The 23,556-nt window shown below is 43.8% G+C and overlaps 1 protein-coding gene across 3 annotated transcripts in view; it reads left to right on the top strand.

Moving 5' to 3' along the window:
• The first annotated feature begins 3,427 nt into the window (after positions 1-3,427).
• LOC125750412 (latent-transforming growth factor beta-binding protein 3-like) overlaps positions 3,428-23,556 on the top strand; it is a 48,131-nt gene continuing 28,002 nt past the window's right edge. For 2 of the 3 annotated variants that reach the window (XM_049028211.1, XM_049028210.1), the window contains exons 1-2: positions 8,153-8,986; positions 22,289-22,567. In XM_049028211.1, the coding sequence (XP_048884168.1) occupies positions 8,746-8,986; positions 22,289-22,567 (520 nt within the window). In that variant the 5' untranslated portion in view covers positions 8,153-8,745. Of the gene's footprint in view, positions 3,532-8,152; positions 8,987-22,288; positions 22,568-23,556 lie in introns of those variants that run through there. The other variant, XM_049028212.1, reaches the window with a different exon arrangement.

Below are 23,556 nucleotides of genomic sequence, written 5' to 3'. Positions count from 1 at the left end.
AAAGCCATTAAGGGATTTGTAAACAAATATTGGTATTTTAAATTCAATCCCAAAATGCATCTGGAGCATCAAGGCACAAGGAAGAGATGCATTGAGACTCTTCTCTGTTTTGGCTCCTATGTGGTGGAATGAACATCCCCTAGATGTCTGAGGAGCTGGGCCATTGGGTGCCTTTTTACTGCACTGTAAAAAAAGACATTTTTTTCAGAATTTTAAACTGTTTTATATCAGTCAATTTGACTGTAATTCACGGTTTTTTCCTGTTATGTTAAATGACAGAAAAAATGTATTAAAACTACATTGCATAAACGTACCAAAATGTTTTTACTGTACCAACAAGTGCAGTTGTTTTATTAAAGGGCAACAGCACTTTTTTGTGAATTTTTTTTCATTAACTTTAATTTTGCATTCAATGTATATAAAATCTACATTGGTTAACCGTTCTAAAACCTGTTGCACATTTCATTCTTAAACATATATCCACCACAATTGTACTGTGTTGTTGTATATATATTAAATGGTTTGTGTAGAGTTAAGGTTATAAACATTACAAAAAATAATTAAAAACTAGATATTATGGGGAATGTACGAGTCACCGAATTGGTATTTAGTGTAATTATATTACTCATCGAATGCTTAATTCCGAGTCGGCAAGTAGATAAAAGTTGATTGTCATAGCTCAGTTTATAGCGTGTTTATCTTAACATGAACAATCAGGAGCGTTTATATTGGACTTAAAGAGATTTATAACTTCTTCATTCACAAAAAGTCTATACTGTGATGGACCGGACGCTTCCGGTCGGAACTAGTTTCAAACTTGTGCGCATACGCAGAGGTCAGTGGAAGGCTCTATTTATCTGTTTAAAGAAATAAAAGGTTTGCAGATCAGAACTGATGGGATCATCTGAGAATTGATACAAGAAAGCGCTACGAAGTCAGAGAAGGACTAAGACACATATTAAGGTATGTATGTTTAGACTTTTTAAAATATATGCTTTGTTTGACAGTGTTGCCACCAGGCACATTTCGCGTATGCACCGATTGCAAACGAACAGACCGTTGGAAGTCATAGAAGTTTTAGATTTGAATGGATTAGATAATTCGCCAAATAATAAAAGCACAGCTAAACTCACAGGTCAGATAAGGACCGGGGAAAACTGGTGAGTGCAAGATATAGTTTATTCCTTTGTATTAACGGTTGGTTGCGTTGTTTTATTTAGCAGATAATATTATATTAAGACTATTGTAGACATAGCTAATGTTAAACATGTTATAATTAGCTAACGTGAAATACTAGCATATCATTTGTAATATTAACATAAACATCTAACATTATGTAAATATTTTTAAGAACGTGTCTACCATTACCCTGTTACAAAATATATATTCATAGTTGCTAATTACGCATTACAAAATGGTGATTTCTGCATTTGGTTTCTGATTTCGATTTTTTTCCCCGCTCAGATACTCGGATTCCATCAGATACCATATTGACCATCTTGTCTGAAGTAAGTTCAATGAAATGAGCAACTGTTCCTTCAACATTTTGAGATGTCAAGTTTGCAGCATTCAAGTGCCATTTTTGCGACAGTGCATTTACATCCTTAAAAAGATACGTAAATCACCAAATTAACCCAGAAAGGGGCTTCAAGGTGGAGAAAGGAGCAAAAGGACAAGCTGTGAATTCAAATGTTCTGTCTCTTATTTCAAAAATAGCTCACTTTGAGTGGAGGGAGCAACATAAGTTGCCCTCACAATCCGATCTCTGAACATTGTAAATAACAAAAGTGATTATACTTCTTTTGTTCTGCACAAGGCTTTTGCCAGTTCATGTAAGTATGTTTCTGTGCTTGGTGTTTTTGAGCTTGTTTATGTGAGCATTTTTATGTGAGTACTTTATTTAAATGTTAAAATGTGTTAACACATTTGAAGACAGTTAATGTCATTTTTAATGTTTTTGAAAGTTGTTAATAAACCGGATGTAACTGAATATCTGTGTAATGTGTCATTCATTTCCCCAAAAACATCCATCCATCCATCCATTTTCCAAACCGCTTATCCTATTGGGTCGCGGGGGGTCCGGAGCCTATCCCGGAATCAATGGGCACGAGGCAGGGAACAACCCAGGATGGGGGGCCAGCCCATTGCAGGGCACACTCACACACCATTCACTCACACATGCACACCTACGGGCAATTCAGCAACTCCAATTAGCCTCAGCATGTTTTTGGACTGTGGGGGGAAACCGGAGTACCTGGAGGAAACCCCACGATGACATGGGGAGAACATGCAAACTCCGCACACATGTGACCCAGGCGGAGACTTGAACCCGGGTCCCAGAGGTGTGAGGCGACAGTGCTAACCACTGCACCACCATGCCGCCCCCTCCCCAAAAACATGTAATTTTTTTATCAGTATGCTACCAATACAACAAAATGCATTGTATTTTATTGGTAGCTGAGCATTTGTACGTTTATGTACACAAGAGGGGGCGGCATGGTAGTGCAGTGGTTAGCACTGTTGCCTCACACCTCTGGGTTCCAGGTTCAAGTCTCCACCTGGGTCACATGTGTGCAGAGTTTGCATGTTCTCCCCATGTCGTCGTGGGGTTTTCTCTGGGTTCTCCGGTTTCCCCCCACGGTCCAAAGACGTTGAGGCTAATTGGACTTGCTAAATTGCCCGTAGGAGTGCATGGTGTGTGAGTGTGCCCTGTGATGGGCTGGCCCCTCATTCTGGGTTGGATGGAGAAAATGGATGGATGGATGTACACAAGAAGAATTTTGCTGTCATTATATATGTAAAAACCTACTTAATTTGTCCGTATATCCATCCATCCATCCATTTTCCAAACTGCTTATCCTACTGGGTCGCGGGGGGTCCAGAGCCTATCCCAGAAGCAATGGGCACGAGGCAGGGAACAACCCAGGATGGGGGGCCAGCCCATCGCAGGGCACACTCATACACCAGCCACTCACACATGCACACCTATGGGCAATTTAGCAAGTCCAATTAGCCTCAGCATGTTTTTGGACTGTGGGGGGAAATCGGAGTACCCGGAGAAAACCCCACAACGACATGGGGAGAACATGCAAACTCCACACACATGTGACCCAGGCGGAGACTCGAACCGGGGTCCCAGAAGTGTGAGGCAATAGTGCTAACCTCTGCACCACCATGCCACCCCTTTGTCCGTATATTTGATATTAAAAAGCTTTTCATTATCATGATATTACAGTGATCTATGTTAAAACTGCTGCATTTTTTTTGTGATACAGCAGTTACATTCTGTTAATTTACACGCTTTAATTGGTATTTTGCAGTTGTGCTACTAGTTGCTTTAGTTTTCCCCGTCTTTCCACTCAATGTCCGCTAGAGGGAGCCCGCAACAGCTTTTTTTCATATTTACTCTGAAACAGCCAGACATTTAGGGAAGCCGAGGTCGCAGTTCTTTACGTAGCAGGATAAGTCGCAGATATCCTTCGGGTTATAGGAAAGGGCTGACGGGATTGCAGGTTCATTGGTGCTGTGGTGGTAAGTGTTCGTTCCTTTGTGAAAAATAAACATTTAACTGGAGCTGTACAATAACAGCATGGTAGGGATACCCGAATGATTAGCATCGAACTTGAAAACATTACTATAAGTGTTATCCATAATAATGAGTGGTAACCTTTAAATGGTGTTTCATCCTTGGAGAAATCATGAAGCAATTACTTTGAGGGATTCTATAAAGAGTTTAATATTCTAAAGAAAGGACAGAGGTAGATATCAGAGTAAATGTCACTATAAAAATGGAATTTTAACAATGAACCCACGTTTCGTCTGCGACGTAATAAATGGAGCATTGAATTCTGGTTTTGCCAGCACAAAAATAGCCCGAAACTTAACCCCAGTGCCTCAGACTACAAAGGATGAAAACACCTTTTTCATGGTATGAAAACAGAATATTGCATGAAGTGAAATAGACCGTGATTTACTCTCTCACAATCTGTCATCCTCGTTGGTAACCAGAGGAGTAAAAGTAGGTTCACTCATGTCATTTAACACCAGACAAAATATCATTACAACTGCACAAATATTTTAGAAAATTTCCAGCCAGAAACAAAACCATAATTCTCAGAGGGTTCAGTCTGGGACTTTCACCCTCTCATTTAAAATTGGACTTGATTTGTTGGGCACGGAACAGTGTGAAATACAGACTCGTCCCCATTGTGATTCTTCCAGAGGTCCACGGTGGCATCTGGAAAGTAGTCTTTTCTGCCTCATTCTCCAATTGAGCGAGGCTGTACAAAGATGACTTACAAGCTTCTCTTCTATCCAGCAAAAGAGTCGATTGTTCTGCACGACATATGATTCCCTAATCCAGAGATTTCTCTTCAAAACACTCTTACTATACAAGACTGGGAAGTCAGTGCCAACTGTTACAATAAGAAGTTCAGCCAAAGTATGTATGGACACTGAACATGATACCTCAGACCAGGTAGGCCCTAAGACCATCACAAAGCCTCAGCTGGTGGTCAACTGCCAGCTCCCAGAAGCTCCTATACAGTAATATGTTCATACTCAGGGGTCCATGAACCTCCAAACTCAATTTTTATCTTTGCCCTTGATTGTGACATTTTTGTCACAAAACTCTTTGAATGAATATTCTTCAAATGTTTTCATAGCATTACATAGTCTAATGCCCTCAGAATCTCTAAGTTTCCCCATACAACTGATGGCAGAATTACTGATATCTTAAATATGTTGAATATATAATTCTTGATTCACTGCCGCTTTTGGACATACAATTACTGCCTTCAGTATTTCAGTATTATCACCGGTTTAATACAACCCCTGCATCTGTGAGTGATGACGAGGATATGGAAGGATGTAGAGTTTTTTACTATTTGAAATTCTGTACAAATGTATAATGTATAAAACTAACAATTTTAGCAGCGGCACCAACACCAAGCTAGCAACCCTGGTTTATCAGGTAAAATTTTGTTTGGTCTTTTTGCTCCTTGAGATGTAAACAACTGGATTATGAGCTGAACTCTGGTCTAATGAAATCTGATCATGTAGAAACCAGGCGTGAATCGAACCTTTCATTAACTAAACAGAAGTACTACAGACAGGAGTTCCTGGATGCTCTGTAATAGGGAGGTAATTTAAGTCACTGCCAGTTTTTCTGGGGCTTGGAACTGAGATGTTATGTAAAAATCTGATTTACTGAGCAGTAAGACAGCAGCGTAACAAGACATACAAGATTCCTCATATATGAAACACTGTGAATATAACTGGCCATAGAGGATATGCAATATGAATGGAATAGGCTTTGAGATTTGTACATTGGCTGGTATCAGAGAAACTTAAAATGAGCAGAAATGAAATTCCTTTGCAACATGTACGTTCTATATTATAGCATTGTAGTGTGTTGTAGTGAAAACTTAAGATTAAACAGATGGTGATGAACTGCAATCCCGTATGTCAGACATTGGCAAATTCCTGCATCTGAACTTTCTGAAGGTGTTTTCGATATGCTTTTTTTGGTGACAATAGTTCGAAAAGGTTGTCTGAGGTATGAAATTTGTTCTATGGAGAAGCTCTGGAAGTTCATACAGAGTCTACATGGTGTGATATCTACATTAGTCTAAGATTAGAACAAGAACCCTGTAATGGATAAGTGGTTGGAATATGGATGGATGGACAAACAGATAGATGGATGGGTCTATGAGTGGATGGATGGATGGATGGATGGATGGATGGATGGATGGATGGATAGATAGATAGATAGATAGATAGATAGATAGATAGATAGATAGATAGATAGATAGATAGATAGATAGATAGATAGATAGATAGTTTTGGGTACATACTTATTTGAGCTGGAGCATGTGTCATAGAACCTGAAGTTACATAAACAGCTATACCAAGACTGTCTAGCACTGTATCATAATGGTACTGTTCCTCAATGATGGCACCAGGGAGAATGTCTTAGCTGTAAACGGCATAATGACAAGCATCATTGTCATGAGTTGTAATACAGCTGTAACTTAATATATTACATTACCACTGTGGAAACTATGAGAGTTCAACTCCATGGTGTCTGCATTGTGACTGATAACATAAAATGTAGAGGACTTTATGTCCCCTGGTGATGAGAAGATCAGATTTAAACGTGCGTTTGTGTTGTGATAGATTAGTCTGTTCCTCTTCACAACTGGCAGGTAGATCCATGATTAGGAAAGTAAGGAAGTAGCACAGTGCCAATCCATCCAGCTGGACCCCAGTACTGGGTCACACTTCGTCTGAAGCCCAGTGCAGACACCACAGTTCAGAAGGCAGAGGACACCCTGGAACGGATGCTGGTCCACCACAGGCCACACACACACTGTGCAATTTAGAGACACCAACTGCCTAAGTTCCTGTTTTTAGTCCGTAGGGTGAAACATGAGAACCCTGAGGAGAACCACACAAACACAGAGAGAACATTAGACCCCAAATCACAAAGCTCAGAATCCGCTTCGTCTTTCAATCCATAAGGCTACTCTACTGCTGCTCATTATATGATAAAAATAAAAGGTGACTGTAGATTAAATTGCTGATCGATTACAGCCTCTGTCATCACCAGTCTCAATTATGATCCATCCATCCATCCATCCATCCATCAGTCCGTCCATTAGTTCGTCTGTCCGTCCATCCAGTTTTCAATACTTTTGAGTGCAAGATCTGTCTCTCCTGCCCCTGTGTTGGTAAGGGAGGCCACGACATGGATTACAGAGTTTTGTAAAAGCTGGAACCTATGACCCGTCAGAGGCAGCCTCTTAGACAGCGACACCTCGCAGCTGAGTCATGGCTGCAAGGCTGTTCCTGAGGGTGACTCTGTTTGGGAATAACTGACAGAACAGAAGCGAGTCCATCAGGTCTCCGAAACGGCCTTTTACGGGACGCAAAGCAAACAGTCGCTGACCCCTCCTGCTCTGACTCACTCACTGCGGTCAGCTGAGCCGTTCTGCTGTTTGCCCTTTGGGTTCAGGTCAGTCACACTCAACTGTTCTGCATCACGGTGATGACATCACACATTTACCACGACCCTCACAGTGCAGCCAAGTTCACGCAAACAAAGGGCTTATACACTGTAGTTATCCTAAGTCCAAAACTTCTCATTTTACACAAGCAATGAAAACTGGTTTTCGACATGACATTTGCTGCATGATAAAACTGCAATCGTGCAGATTAGCCAGCGATGAGCATTGTCAGCGTGCACACACATGCGTGGAGTTTGCATGTTACATCATGGAGAACAAAGGAAATTTGACCAACATATTAAAGTGTAATTAATGACAAACCAATCACAATTGTAATTCTCATTTCTCCCACAAAGCATTTTTTTTCTATAGTGATTATTTTTTGTGCAGTGCAGTGACTGGTATTATAGCCGTGGTGTCTGGCTTCACTGGGGGATTCATAATTCCCACATCAGTGTGGTGCTTCTACACACCACTGAAGACTTTAAATGTCGAGGATTGATTGACAATTCTGGCTGAAACAGCAGCCAAGGGAAACAAGCCTGTGAGAGTGTATGTGTGTGTAAGCGCACGTGCGTGAGCATGCAAGGGAGAAAGGGATTTGGCAGCGGACAGCTCTCTAGAAAACGCAGAGAATGTAAGAACAGCCTGTGAAGTCTTTCCAGAACCGCTCTGTCATTTCCTTAGCGACTGAAAACAAACATTCTCACTTTCATGGAGGAAGTGACTCAACCTTTGCATTCTGTGTTATTCCTGGGTTTAATAAACTGACCTCCCCACCTAAATTCCTGCATACTGTAAATAAGTGAATGTTTTCACCTATTTCAATTTCATGAAGCACTTTGAATGAATATTAATGCAACCACGAATTCTCAAAATGCATAATAATAATAATAATTTAATATGTCTCTGCAATTAAGATGCACAGGCCTACTGTACTTTTCCACCAAAGTGTACTGTTTCCACAAAAAAAAGTAATGAATTTTAAAGTATGTGAAATAATGTTATGCGTCCCAAGCAGGTCAGTTTGGGTTCGCTCAGGAAGCAGCATAAACCCCTTTTTCCAGGAATGGCCGCTTAAAGGTGGTGATGACGGTAAATCAGCATCGTAGAGTGACAGGCACAGCTGTGTCACTATCGTTTGCTGATGTGGGAGGGGAAGGCGGCCGGAGACCCCGAATCCCTCCAACAACAGGACCACTTCTAGCTAAACTCCCGCTGCCTGGCTCGTCGCCAGTCCCCCCGAACCGCGGCGCAGCGCCGGCGCTCCCTCGCTTTCTCTCTCCTTCTTCTCTCCCTTTTTGCCAAACTCTCAGATACGCTCATTCCAGCCATCCCGGGCAGCAGAATAAGACGCTGAAAAAATAACGACCAAAGAAGGGCCATTTAACTTTAGATGATTCACTTCTACTTCTTCGGATCACTTTTATATATCTTAATGCTTTTTAAGCGTCGAAGCATTGTTATTCGTAAAGACGCAACTTAGAGTTTGTGTTTTTTTGAAGGGGAGGAGAAAAAAAGCAAACTTTGTTTTCCTACTCGACCTTTTAAGAGGCGAGTTGAGCGAATTGGCTGCTCCTTTTTCCGCCGTGGCGCAGCGAATTTTAACTGGGGAGAAAAGGCGAAAAGAGGTGATCGGCGCCGGGTAGAAAACGTCTTTGCTGGGCACCTTTCAGGCTCCGTGCGCTGCCTCCCCTTCACTCTGCCGCGGCCCCGCGGAGTCGATAAGGATGCCAGCATGCCCCCTCTGACCATCTCCCATCTCTTTCTCATCTGGCTGGGTGTCCAGAGGCTGGCGTGCGGCGCGGAGCGCCCCGCGGGTCTGGAGCGCTTCAAGGTGGTCATCGCTCCGCTGATTTGCAAGCGGACGTGCCTGAAGGGACAGTGCCAGTACACCTGCGAGCAGGGCAACAACACGACGCTGATCGGCGAGAACGGCCGCTCCACGGACACGCTGACCGGGCCCGGCTTCAGAGTGGGTGCGTAAAGCACGGGGCGCGCTGCGGGCACGGGGGCGCTCTGTTTTGCTGTAATAAAACTTTAATCTTTAAAGTGACATAAATATTACAAATATAATAAAACAAATGGGAAAAAACATTTACATTTTTTTTGCACCAGGAAAGGTTTAATATAACTGGGATCCAAGGTGTCGCATTTTAAAGCAAAATGCACTGGTCTGATTATGGTTCTAATTAAATTGTTATACCTCATCAAAAATCGTAACTACTTTTTATCTTGTAATTGTACTGCAGGTCTTGGCGTAGAGCAGACTTGAAATGATGTTTTTATTTTGTGGTCATGCTTTCGCTTTTTGAAATAAATGCTTTTCTTAACTGGAAACTCACGAAATATGAAATATTGTCAAATCAATAAGCTCATTACACGCTTCAGTTAAGGACACTGACAGTTATCCGATTGTCGACCGGTATCACTATAATAGGCAAGATTGCATGCATTAAATTTACAATCCGTTATATAATAATTTGCTCATTTATAAAATTTGTTGACATTTTTTAATATTCATCCCGAAAGCTGGGTTCTTAAAAACCAAATATATCTGCCAAATATATTAAATCGATTTAACTGAAATACGTTGCAGATTGATTACATTTATGAATTTTAGGTGTATTCAGGTTTGCCATTTTCTAATGAAATGAATGGGGCACAGTTTAAACATTTTTAAGCAGTTTCTGTGATGATTATGTATTTCAAGAAATGTTCTTGTGTAGGATTAGTTGTTTAATGTTTAGAGTGCAGTTAGTTGTACAGTGAGTCCTCAATTAATATTTCATAATTTAATTTATTTTATTAGGGCTGTGATGGAGTACTGGACTGTTCTAAGGAAAACGGAAAACTGAAACGCACGCCAGGGTTCTTATTTTTTATACTTTTTATGCTGCACTTAATTTGACCTGGTTTTTGTTAATGAAAGTCTAAATCTGACTGGGTCAAAATGCAGTCCCTCCTCCATGCCCACCACAGAGACACAGTGACACATTGGTTCTGCTTGTTCAGCAGATTGTCAGTCTAGCATGGCCCCACCCTGGCCTTGTGTGGGACGGCGTGCAGCGCGGAATCGTGCCACGCGGTCGCCTGTTCACCGAGGGCACTGCAGCGGCTTTTGCCCGGGACTGAGAGCTGACTGGTGCTTTAATCGTAACCCCCCCCCCCCCCCCCCCACTCGCTTGGATATGATGAGCCGTGAAAAATATTTTGTGATAAAAGTATCTGTTTTTTTTATTTGTTATTGATTCCTTATTTGGTCCTGTTTCCCCCCACATAAAGGAGTCTCGAGATATTTTCTTTTCGAGTTCTTAATTATGTTGTGGACGTACTCGACTTCGCTGTAGAAATTGTGCAAAAATAAACTAGAGTGTCATGGCAAAGAAAATGAAAGGAAGTTTATTTATAAGATGAAACAGCTAGCGGGGAAATGTGCAGGGAAGCTTGCCTCGATGATGGCCAGGGTTGGGTTTGTCATGCTCAGCTGACGGAAGCTCCATCTCCTGGCTGGTGAAAATGTTTGGTCTCATCCAAAATACAGTGAAGATCAGTCCAGTCATAATGACTGGTGTGAAAGTCTTAATTTCTACATGCCCTGTGCAAGTGACCTACACTATATGAACAAAAGTATTGGGACACCTGCAGGAACGTTTATGACATTCCACTCTAAATCCATAGGCACTAATATGGAGTTGATTCCCCCTTTGCAGCTATAACTGCCACTCTTCTGAGAAGGTTTTTCGCAAGATATTGGAGTTTGTCTGTGGGAATTTTTGCCCATTCATCCAAAAGAGCATTTGTGAGGTCAGACACTAATGTTGGACATGAAGGCCTGCCTCTCAATCTCTGTTCTAGTTCATCCTAAAGGTGTTCGATGGGGTTGAGGTCAGGCCTCTGTGTGAGCCAGTTCTTCCAAAGTTCTTCCAAACCAAACTCACCCATCCTTGTCTTAACGGACCTTGCTTTGTGCACTGGGGCATAGTCATGCTGGAACAGAAAAGGGCCTTCCTTCCACAAACTTCCCACAAAGTTGGAAGCATATAATTGTCTAAAATGTCTTTGTATGCTGAAGCATTAAGATTCCCTTCACTGGAACTAAGGGGATGAGCCCAACCCCTGAAAAACAACCCCATACCATTATCCCTCCTCCACCAAATTTTGCAGTTGGCACAATGCAGTCAGGCAGGTAACATTCTCCTGGTATCTGCTAAACCAAGACTCATCCATCAGACTGCCAAACATCTGACGCTTGGCATTGCACTTGGTGATGAGTGTCCTGCATGCAGCTGCTCGGCCATGGAAGCCCATTCTATGAAGTTTCCAACAGTTATTGTGCTGGGGTTAATGCCAGAGTAAGTTTGGAACTCTGTAGTTATTGAGTTAACAGAACGTTGGCGACTTTGACGCACTATGTACCTCAGCACTCGGTGACCCCGCTCTGTTACTTTATGTGGTCTGTCACTTCATGGCTGAGTTTCTGTTGTTCCTAAACGCTTCCACTTTGCAATAATGCCACTTACAGTTGACTGTCCAGCAGGGAAGAAATTTCACAAAATGACTTTATTGCAAAGGTGGCATCCTATGACAGCACCATGCTTAAATTCACTGACCTCTTCAGAATGACCCATTCTGTCACAAATGTTTATATACCTGACCGCATGGCTAGATGCCTGATTATATACACCTATGGCAATGAGTCTGAATGAAACACCTGGATTCAATGATTAAGAGGTGTGTCCCAATACTTTTGTCCATATATTGTATATTTGTGGCAACCAGTAAACATATTCTGCCCCTTCATTCTCCTTATGAAAAACCAGTTACTAAACAGTTACTAAAATAATCCAAGGAGTTGCTTTAATTCTGCTTTTTTGTTATTTGACTAGAAGGTTTTGTTTGTCTGTAAGTTGTACATGATGTACGGTACAGAGTGAGTCCAATAGCTGTAATGGGGGTCTGCATGTGAAGTCTCCGCAACTCTGTGGGGTGAATCTAACTGGGCTTACATCCAGTTGTGTGGATTTGTTCCACAGGGACAGCAGAGTGAGGTCTTTTTGATGCTTGCTGTTCATTTGCCTTGTTTAATGAGGTTTTCTGCTCGCGTCTCTCTGATCCTGCGTGCGTGAGATCAGAGATGTCTGCTTCCTGGCGTGTTCGGCGATTACGGCCCCCAGCTGAGTCATGCTGCAAGCTACTTGCCCACTTTGCAAACTGTGGTCTTGGACGTAGATGACATCAGTGCTGGGAGTAAACTGGCTCTCAGCACGGATCACATTCTCTTTGCTAACTTTTGCGATGTACATATTAAAGAATTTAAGAATTTAAATGCCTGTGTTGTCGTACATAAGAATATCTAAAGACCAACAGCAAAACTCAAAAGTTTGCAATAACTACGTGGGGTAGCATGTTACTCAGTGGGTGTGGGATTGGTGCCCCTGTTATAGGCTCAAACACCACAGCTGGGAGAATAACCACATGACCACTGGGCCCTCAAGGAAGGGCCTTAGCCTCAATCGCTTCAGGGACTCTGGCTGACCCCTGACTCTCTTCACCTTTGTTGCTTTGGAAAAAAGCATCTTCTGAAGAAATTAATGTAATGTTGTCTAAAAATGCTGGGCAGACACACTGCTGTCAGAAAACCTGCTCTGCATCTGCCAATTCTGCCTTTAATTCATCCCCCTTATGGTTTTTTTTGTGGTAAAACTCCACAAAAGTCCAGCCCCCTCCCAAGCACTGGTCCTATGAATGGAAAGTGTAAGCGAGGTCTTGTAACCAAGAAGTTAACGTGCTACTAACCAGCCTCTCTTTGGTTCCTCCTGTGTCTTCACGCCGCGGTGACCTCTCGTGTCAAAGATGGCTGACAGGTTCTTTAAAATCGCAGATCTGATTGTGTCTGTCCCCAGACAGCTGTGCTTCAGAGTGATGTACCTGCGAAGCTTTTCACCACCATGAAGACGAAGGATGACAGATTTGAATTAAACCTGGTTTGAGGTTTTCATCTACCTGCCAACATGGACTGCATTGCATTGCTATGGGAACAACGCACCTTGGTTACTGCAAACGGATATCTGTAAATCAGAAGACCATTTAACAGACTGATTTCCAGCCTTCGTTCAGCTTACTTTTATCCACAGATGCATAATCGGTGTAATTTTTAGTATTTTGTCACTTAATTGTCCCCCGGCTGCTTTCTGAACCAAATTGCGACCACAGTGATGCATTAATTGTGATGCCTTCCTCTACAAAGTTGATGCAGAAGCAGAGTCCAGACTTGTCGCTTGCAGTAGAGCTGTACATTAGTAAGGAGTCTACACAGTGTGCAGACATTTCCAGCATGGCGTACGGCTGTATGGGTCATGTGTCAAAGTTTTTCGTAGTTTCGTGTCTGTATGTCTTTCCAGGTCGTTACTGTAACTCACACAGCTTCCAGTGTGGTGGTCACTTATGGGTTCAGTGCCATGACGCCAGGAGCCCCTGGCATGTTTTCAGCCTCCTCCCCCCTGCCACCCCCCCCATACTTCTGGGAAGATAGTGAGTCATCGTCTTTTTGATGTATCTCCACATCCTTACACTAGTGTAGTGCTGTGTATTTGTATAGTGCTTCTAATACATCCTCTGAATAGTAACTAAAGGTGAAAGTACTGGGGCTCGCAACTCATATATACAGTATGCTGGGTTTCTCTTTTAGTTTGCTATCTTGCTGGGTTTTTTACATATTGATTTGCGATATTCATACCTCAGTTTTAAGCGGGTTCTCCTCTCTGGATGGGTCGGGCGTCGTGCAGGGCACTCACATCCGTCGTGGCTCAGATCTCTGCTTGTTCCTGCAGCAGTGCGGTGTGTCGCCCCGGAGACGCGGTAATTGTGACTCGGGCCAACAAACGCCCTCATTTGTCCTGCCCAGATGTTTCTGCGAAGGGGACAAACATCGTGCTGTTAGAGCCGGCGCGCGCGCGGGGGGGGGCAGCGATCCTGATTCTCCACAACCCGCCGTACAGGGGTAGGGGCCCCGTTATGATGGGGGCAAGGCAGAAAAGGCACAGATGCGGAGCGAAAATTGCTGGGCATTAGCAAGGTCTTGTTCTGTGGTTCTGGAGAGCACATGCCCTTCTTTTTGTTTGCTTAAATGACTCACAGATACCATAACTGCTGCCTTATGTCAAATGAGTTCTCTTTGTTCCTACACTTGTTTCTTGTTGCAGTTTAATTATTGTTTTGATTGATAATATGTGACGTTCTCTGTGTGTTCCTCAGAGAATTTTGGCATTATCGCTGGCAGTCCATGAGCGTGATGTCATTGGGTGCTCGGCACAGCCTGTCGGCTTGCCACTGTGAGCCAAATGGGGCTTTCATGTTATCTTTCTCACACATCCCTTAGATTGGCTGCAGCGGAGAAGTTGGACCTTATGTTAGTTCTCTGTGGATCTGAGGAGCAGGCCTCCAGACTCTGATAGGTGATTGGGCATGACTGACGTATTTATCAGCCAATGAAATCGGCCAATAAACCCACCGATAAAGCATCAATGATGTTGACAGAATGAGTTCCTTCACTGGAGAAAATGCTGAGACGCCGTACATGTACTATCCAGGGGGATGATAGTGGCATGAGCCATATAGTGGTGTTTTAGTTAATCCCACTAAAAGGTATTTTAGTTAAACAACAAACATCACACTTTAAATTTGCTCTTGTTTGAGAGGTCAACATTATGGATGGTTTGGTGTCTCTGGTTGGTCGTTGGTGACGGTCTCTGTACCAGATCAGCAGGTCTAAGCAGTGACCCTCTGCACTGGCAACCGAAGAGTCGCAGTGAATGTATATGTGTCTTTTCTAGCTGAATAGGGCCAGATCTTGGGGAATACTGCTCCTGGATCAGATGTCCAGCATAGAAATCCACACGCACAGTTTCCCCCTGCTGTTCCTTCGCTATGAGCTGATCTTCACCCTGTGTCTGTGGAACGTGGTGTCATTCATTCCCTCATGTCTTCCGGTTCTTCGTTCTGCGCTTCCCTGTCTGCTGCCCTTTTCTGTGGCATTTGTGTCCTGTTGAACATCACAGGACGTTCGCTGTACTCCCACTTGCTTAAGACATTCAGCACTGCAAATTCTCTCCCGATATATCGACTCGAAAACAGGTCTTGAGATTGTTGTCTTGCTGTAATGCAGCATTCTTGGTTCTAAAGTGATGGGCACTCTTTGTTTTTTTTTTGATATGTCATGAATTGCAAACTATCAGCCTTTAGTTTTTCAGTTATGGCCAGTTGTCATTTCTTAACAGCAAAAGTATCAGCATTATAACATGAAGCAGTCTGTCAAACGACGGTTTTCTGCAGATATAGTTCAATACACAAAAATTCAGTGTTTTAAATTACCGTAACGCATCAGGTAATCGCTCCTCTTGTACCCTCGCACAAACTTTTTTATGTGGGGGCTTGTAGCGTGCTTGGTTTTCTTTTTCCCTCCAGAGCTTCTTGTATAGACTAGTTCACACATCTCGCCTTATTTGTGAGCGCTGTACGGTGGATGTGGGCTTACACCTCAGTGTTTACACAGGTGGTGTATGAGGCTTTAATGCCGGCTGAGGATATGGGGGCGCCAGCAGGCAATTTAGGCCAATCAGTCAGCGAGAAGGAAATCCGTCTGCCGACACGCGCAGCAGCGGCACAGGAAGGGTTGCGTTGGCGCGAGCCAGCGAGGACAGGGCTAATTTAAACACTCAACTCTCTGCGGACAAATTTAATTACGATTAACTGGACAGAAGGTTCCATAGTATAGTGTGAAATATCTAGTGTTAAATCAGTGAAATATCCACATTAGACTATTGCATTGTTGACAGTAGGTGTTACAGTGTTGGCATTAAGTTTTACAACGTGTCTATATATATATGTATATAGACGCCGTAATGGTAGGTGAGCATAATCTATCAAATCAGTCCAGAGTTCTGTGGCACCTCGCTAACATAGAAATTAATATTTTGCTTATTCATTATTAAAAAGGACTGTGACGGGTGCGAGTGCTTAAAAGTATGATTTGCGTGTTTAATAACTGCTGCCATCTCACTGCATTCATGTTGGAAGCATTTGTTATCGAATCTGTAGTGAAAAAAAGAGAGAAGGAGAGGAGTCTTTCTGAGAAGGCGTGTAATTTCACATTCCATTGTAGCGGAATTTCAGGAAGGCAACTATAAAAGGCGGTTGCTGGGTTTAGCGTGGAGAGTCTGGAGCGACATCAATGTAAGCGCTGGCTCCTGCCAGACGGATGACTGCATGGGGGGGCAGGGAGGGGAGAGACCCCTGAGGCAGGGATCTCTAGATCTTATCCAGCGGTGGAGAGGCGTAGAGGATCCCATCCATTGCATGTGTTTGCCATTTTAGCTTGGTCGTTTGGGAACTCGTACAGGCCTCTCAACTTCACAAGGGTGACCTACATGGGGGTGGTGTATTGCTCGACAAGTTAGCATGTTGTATCTTTAATCGGAAGGTTGCTAGTTCGAGTCCCAGGGTTGGCAGAGTGATGTCACTGTTGGGCCCTTGAGTGAGGTCATTAACCCCATTACCCCAGGGACTGTGTGACGCTCGGTTGTATGTCACTTTGGATAAATGCTAACGAAATACAAATGCAAGAATATAATGTTAACCTTTATGTAGGATGACAGTATGTGAAGCATTACGGAACCGCAAACCGTCTGATCTTCATCCCAGATGGTAAACAGAAGCTGTCTGTGCTCACGTCTGTAATCAGAGACTGTCATCTCCATTCCTGCGCTGCCCATCTAATCAGTGAATGTGGCAGTGAGTTTCCATGGTGAGTGAAGCCTGCTTGATGCACACGCTTTATACGGGCCCAGTATAATCGCAGCATGTCCTCGGAAACTCTCGGCTCGTTAAGAAGGCTGGGCCTGTGCAGATGCCGCCCGGGTGCCTGACGACCAGTCTGTGCCTCGCGCCAATGCCGTGGCAACGGCGCATTCCCTGGTGTGCTGCAATCAGCACTCGAGTGGGGGCAAAGAGAGGGAGGGGGAGAGAGAGGCGTAGTAAACACCACCCAGCAAGTCGAGGCAGTGAGGGGGCCGGGATAACTCTGATCATAGTTATTATCCCATTCTGACTAATCAAAGCAGAGTGCAAGGGAGGGGGTTTGGAAGGGTGGGGTGTGGGGGGCGGGGGGCGAGGAGAGCAGCCAGACGTAGCTGCCGCTTGCCTATTTTAAGATGGAATACCGTGCTGCTCAAGGATCCTGGGAATGCTGGAGAATGTGAAGTTTCCAAGAAGTGCCTGCTGTTCACGTCTGGTACACGGCTCCTGCATTCCGGTCAGGAGCAGCGGCTGGTGGTGCAGGTGTACCGTGTACTTGGGCTACGCCCCCCCGGGGGCTGCTCAACATTATTGCGGTAAAAGCTGTGCTGTCATTCTGTAACATCTGGCAGAGAAACCCATTCCGACACCCGTTCCTGAGTATGACGGCGCAGAACCTGCCAACTCTTACCGGGATGCTGAAATTTCACCTTTCGCTCCTTAGCTACTTATCTCCAGGCAGCCAACATGATGAATTGACATTAGCCCTCTTTTTTGGGGGGGGGAGGTGGGGGGTGGTGGTCAGCGAGCCAAGTTCTTGGCCCCAGTCTGCCGCATCCACCACAGCGGCTGTATTTGCTGAGCGACTTTACCAGTGGGGGGAGGGGGGGGGGGGGGTCACGCCTCACTGTACACAGCTTCTTAAATGTTCCATAGTGCACAGTGACAATGTGGAGAACCGCCGGCTGTAATTGGAAGGCTGGCAGGGAGTAATTATGCAATGGTGGGAAAAAATGTGGGCTCATTGAAAATGAGTGTCGAACTGTATGTACAGTACTGGCCGGCTCAAGATGTGGCATGTTTACGGGTATCATTAAAACTGCAGTGGAGGCATCGTTCATGAGGGAATTGTACTGTGGGGAAGGGTTGGGGTCTGGGGGGCGTCTTAAGAGGGCCTTTTTCCAGCCTCATGCTGAGTGCAAATCTGCAAAGAGAGGAATTTATGTTCAGGAATTTTAGTCAGCTGTTTTATTGGGTTTTTTTGTGTATAGACGAGCAAACTGTTGTTATTTATATATAAAGAAAAATCACTAGAAAATGGGACAGTGTGTGAACCAGTGGGTTAGGACACTGCCAGTGATCAGAAGGTCGTGGGGTTGAATCCCAATGTTGACTGACTGTAAAAGATCATTGACCTCTCCCAGTTGGTCCGGAGATTGTCTGTCCTTGATTTATCAAAGACGTTTGTCACTTTGAATGTACAGTGAGTCCATTATTGCTTCTTATAACTGGGGTGGTCACCGGCACATCTGGCTTTGTCCCTATCAGCCCGTTAGTCTGCAGGCTGTAGGTATTTCCTTTATGTTCCTGTTTGTCTGTTGATGCTACATTCATCAGAGGCTGAAGAACAAAACACACTCGAAGCTCTTCCCTTTCTGGGAAAAGGGTTACCAGCTAGCAGGGACTAAACTCTTGTCATCACCCCCCCTTTGTAGTGTCCCTGCTTGGGTGTTTTTCTTCTTCATTCAGCCATTTCACCTCTCTAGCTGTTGGAGGCTCCCTTCCCGTTTGCATCCTTCACTGATAAATACTTGACATAGTGGGAATGTAGTTCCTGGCTGCCCGTGATGCGGAGTGCACTGGGGGGCCTCTGTCTGATCGTAGCCCTCTGCTTTTTACAGCACTGGAAAGCTTTTTATTTCCAGCTGTTAGCAGTGTGGCCGTCTCTGAGAAGTGCGGCCTTTCAGGGTTACCTGCAGCTGTTAAATCACGGGACGTATCTCATGCAGTGGCGTGACGCAGCTTTTGTAAGAATTTGCATAATTAATTATCTTCATCTTCCCGTTCCTTACTGTCATGATTTTTTCAGATGTTGGACCAAGGATTTAAAAAATATATATTTTTTTTTATTGATTTTTTTTGCAAATATAAATTCAAACAATAAAAAGGAAAAAATACAACTTTGCCAGGAAGTGTTTTATAAATCGTCTATGATGGGCTTTCAGCAGCAGTCAGTCATCTGGAGACCTTTCCAGCTCTCTGTAGCTCCTCATTTTGTCATAATCCTTTCCTTCCCAGGCATGGCCTGTGGAACTGAGGTGGGGGGGCACCTACCCCCGTGCCCCGGTAACTCTTGTAACATCATTATGAATGATGTAATGAACAATCACAAAAAATGGCCCACACATAATTAATGCAGATCAAAAAGCTTTATTAATATAAGCCTAAATTATATATATATTTGAAAGGTTATATCTGAGTTTCAAAACCAGACAGACATGTGTACAGTACATGACTTCATTGTCCCCCCATATCCATGCTCCCAAGCCCTGACAGTATTGTCTGTGTACCAGTAATAGAGAGCAGCACACTGATTGGATGCCGGCCATGGCGTGTGATTGGACGATGGAGAAATCCAATCACTGTCCGTTGGATTTCTGCTTTTGGTCCAGATAGTGGAGACTGATGGTGATTGAACAAGGCTCAGGGGTTGAAGTGTTTGTCTCACTGGGCTCCAGATGTCTGGCCCTGTAGAGGTGAATATCTGTTCTTTAAGAACCTGGAAGTGACAATCAGGATGTTTACTTCCTTGCAATATCTCTTAGCAGTTTTATGCATTGGGAGTGCAGGGATTACCTATGTATTGTGTTCAAATGCTCCATCTTGGCCTTAAAGGAGAAGCACTGTGGAGTCAGTCAGATGGTGGTTGTATGACGATCGCTGGTGCTTTGCACGTAAGGGCAGTTTGAAGCACAAATACAGGGCACTGTGCCTTTAAGGGGGGGGGGGGAGTCAGCTTTTACACAGACACGCCCCCAAGGCAGATATTATGCAAAGTCTTGCTGTTTCCCTGCTGTGAGGGAGGAAGGACAAGGGGGCTAATTCCTCTTAGTAATATTGTTTATACCCATTTCCCCCCCCCTCCTGCATTCCTCATGCTTTAACCACAAGCATCTTCTTTATTTATCATACTTTACCTTATTGTTTCTTTATACCTTCCTTACATGGCTCTTTCCTTCCCTCGCCCATCAGTTTTTCCTCCTTCCTCATTAAGCTCTTCCCCGCACTTCCTTGCTCCCCATCTTCTCCTCATTCTCCCTTCCCATAAGGCACCATGCCTCTTCCTCCACAAACAGTGGCCCTTTTGCTCCCGGTGGTAACTGCCAGAGACCCACCCATCAGGTCTGTGGTCGGCGTTCCTCACGGGAAGGGAAGCAAAATGCTGGCTTGGCTGCCGCTCTCTGCGGTCTTGCCCCGTTTCATCAGGACGCTCATTGTCCTCTGTGTGTCCCGGGGAGCTCCGTTAAGGCAGAGCCTCACCCCCTGTCACTAGTACAGCTGCAGAGGGCAGCCACTCACTTATATCGATGGTAAAATGGTTTTTCACTGGTTGCTAAGTAATATGAAAACACGTTTATGCTGAATGGGGCTGATATGGTTGTGGTGCTTACAACTGAATATTAAGGATGATGGGGGCGCTGTGGGGCTTAGTGATTAGGATGCTGTGTCAGTGATAGGAAGGTCGTTGGTTCCAGTCCCAGGGTCAACAGAATGATTTCACCATTGGGCCCCTGAGCAAGGCCCTTAATCCTAACCGCTTCGGGAATTGGCTGACCTTGCCTTTTTGAAAAAATAATGTTTTGGGTAAAAGCATCTACTAATTAAGAAAGATAGATTCACGGTGGGATTACAGTACCTAGCGTGATATCATCCTGTAAAATGTACGCAGTGTCAATGTTTTATTGCGGACACACTTTCCAGGGGAACGAGTGTATTTGTTACCTTCTGAGTGAGACGGCTTAACAGGTACCTCAGTTACTCAGCATGGTTGTGAGGGTGGACATAATCATCAATTTGAAATCTAGTTGAAATGATGCTTTATTTATTTATTTATTTATTTATTTATTTGTTTATTCCTGTGTACCAGACAGGTACACAGGAATGTTTCACATATGCCATCTTGCTCATACACAGTTGAGAGCAAAATTTGGGGTCCAAACACAGGGTCAGGCCACTTATTTATCACCCATGGGGCATTTCACAGGGCTAAGGGCCTTGTTCAAAGCATCACCACCACCGACGGGATTCGAACCAATGACCTTCCAACAGAAACGTACACATTAACCCCACAACCCCACAACTACCTAAAAATGTCTTTTGTTCTACACAATTGAACTGTTCCAGTTTGCCTTCAAAATCAGTCTGTGGATCAGAGCATCTCGATTAAGATACAAACCCACTTAATTTCCTTCAACCTCTAAACTCATATATATTACTGTTCCCAATTAGATACAGGTGACTCGTCTAAAGCTGTCTAACAACGCTAACATTTACTGTGACCCCAATATATACATTTAGCATCAGGTTGAGGACATAACTTGAGGGCTTAACACTGATGAATTACTCTCAGTGATCCTGACCCTACGGAGCTGTTTGATAGGCCTGCATAGGCACACTCAGTTTTTGTCCTTCCTGTCACTGTTACAGCAAACAGAGGCTCAGTAAGCAGATACACCCAGGCCTTTCCAGCCTCAAACTGCCTTCCAGAATGTGAAAGCAGCCCCATCTCACCCCAGACTTCCCCTTTGATGATAGCTGCCGCTTGTGGACAGTGTGTGGTGTAGAAAATGACATGATGTTCTGGTTTCCGCTGCCCGGGTCACACACAGAGATTCATTTTTACCCCCATATATTTATGGGGGGTCTGTAAGGGAGCCTAACATCTGAAACGCCACTTTAACACTGAACCCAGTAACCTCATGCTGGACTCTTTTCTAAACTTATACTAATCTTATTCATTTTTAGCATCAGTAGTTTTCTTGCTAGTTCAACAGACACCCGATGCCATAAATCAAAGCATCTCAAACACTGAGTAATTTTAGTAATTAGTAATAGTAATTGAATCTATATATAGATGCACTTCGCTTTGCTTGACTTAAGATACTTTGACTTTACGATGTTTTTTTTTTATTATTAACTGAATTAACTTGTATTCATGTGTTTGCTTTTCAATTACTGGTATTTAGTTAGTTATTTATTTACTTATTCGGTGACAGTAGTTATTTGCTATATAAATCATATCATATTTCTACTTGACTTACAATTTTTTTTCCCTTTACGATGGATTCTTCCGAATGTGTCCCCATCGTAAGTCGAGATGTGTAATAGATTATTATTATTAAATATGCTTAAGATATTTTGAGGTACTGGTGAGGAACAATGTGATGTTTTCAGATGCACTTACCTCTTCTCCCCCCCCCCCCCAGTGGTGTGCCCACACCACTGCATGAACGGGGGTGTCTGCAGCTCCCGCAGCCACTGCCTGTGCCCCCCCGGATTTACAGGCCGCCTCTGTCAGACCCCCCTGGCTCAGACTCCCAAAGTGCAGGGGGCACAGGGCAGTCAGCTGCCCACCTACACCCTGCAGGTCCTGCCCGACTCCCCCAGCGGTGCTGAGCAGTCTGGCCCCGTACGTCCCATGGCCCAGACGCACTCAGTCTTCACCCTGCCCCTCCCCCAGGGGGCGGGGCATCACTCTTCCGAAGGTACTCCCAAGATGCAGTTTTAATTTACATGACAGCTAATTCCACCAAAAACCTGGTGAATTCATGTTGCACATCACTGCACAGTTAATAAACTGATTCGGAAACAGGTGCTTGTTTTCTGCTCTGATTTGTCTTGCAAGTCTATGGAGCATTTACACATTTAGCAGTTTCAATCATTTTGAGTATATTAGCAAACGCCTGATATTGTGGTGTTTACGTTAAAGCAGAGGAGGTGGTCCTACCTTCCTTATAACCTCCCAATTGCCTTGCATGCTTGGCATTATGTAGCGGCTGAGAGAAGCCTGGATCGTAGCAAAGTGCATGCTGGGAATTACAATATACCTGACTGTCAAAAAAAGACTGATGATAGCTTGTGTTACATACAAAATGGTTTTTAAATATGTAGACAAATTCCAAAACCAAAATTATTGCACATTTATGCATGTATTTCAGATATTTTTATAGAGCTGATTAATGTACACAAGTTCTTTCATTGATTACAAATATTTTTATTTTTATCTAAGATTTCTATGCTTACCTGATTTTGTTATTGCAAACCATGCAGTATAAACACCAGCTAATTAGTAGTTAACCAATTAAAGCTAATGAACCTTGTTTTTTTGGTTTTATTAAATGGCCTAAATGACCATTGTTAAATTGTCAGATAAATGCAGCTGCCTTGATCTTTATCTAGATCTTCTGTTTCAGACCCATTAAAAAAAAGGGAAAAAAAACGGGACTCTCCCCCCCCCCACCACAGTCTGAAAAGATTTTACTAAACAAAACAACCCCCATTGCCAAGGGAGGGAGTCATGGAGGACGTCTTCATTTTGCCCGGCAAAGAGGTGGTCCCTAGTGGCAGCGCGCATGCTACTCTTTCCGAGGGAGCTTAACTGTTCTGGAAGGTTCCTTTTGTTCTGCCGTTTCATAAAAAGGCAGAGCAGGACCAGGTGTTACCTAAGTATGGCAGTAGTTTGCCTACTTCTTCA

Source organism: Brienomyrus brachyistius, chromosome 10 (assembly GCF_023856365.1).
Source record: "Brienomyrus brachyistius isolate T26 chromosome 10, BBRACH_0.4, whole genome shotgun sequence".
In the NCBI taxonomy this organism is placed as follows: domain Eukaryota; kingdom Metazoa; phylum Chordata; class Actinopteri; order Osteoglossiformes; family Mormyridae; genus Brienomyrus; species Brienomyrus brachyistius.
This window is presented reverse-complemented; position numbering and strand designations above follow the sequence as displayed.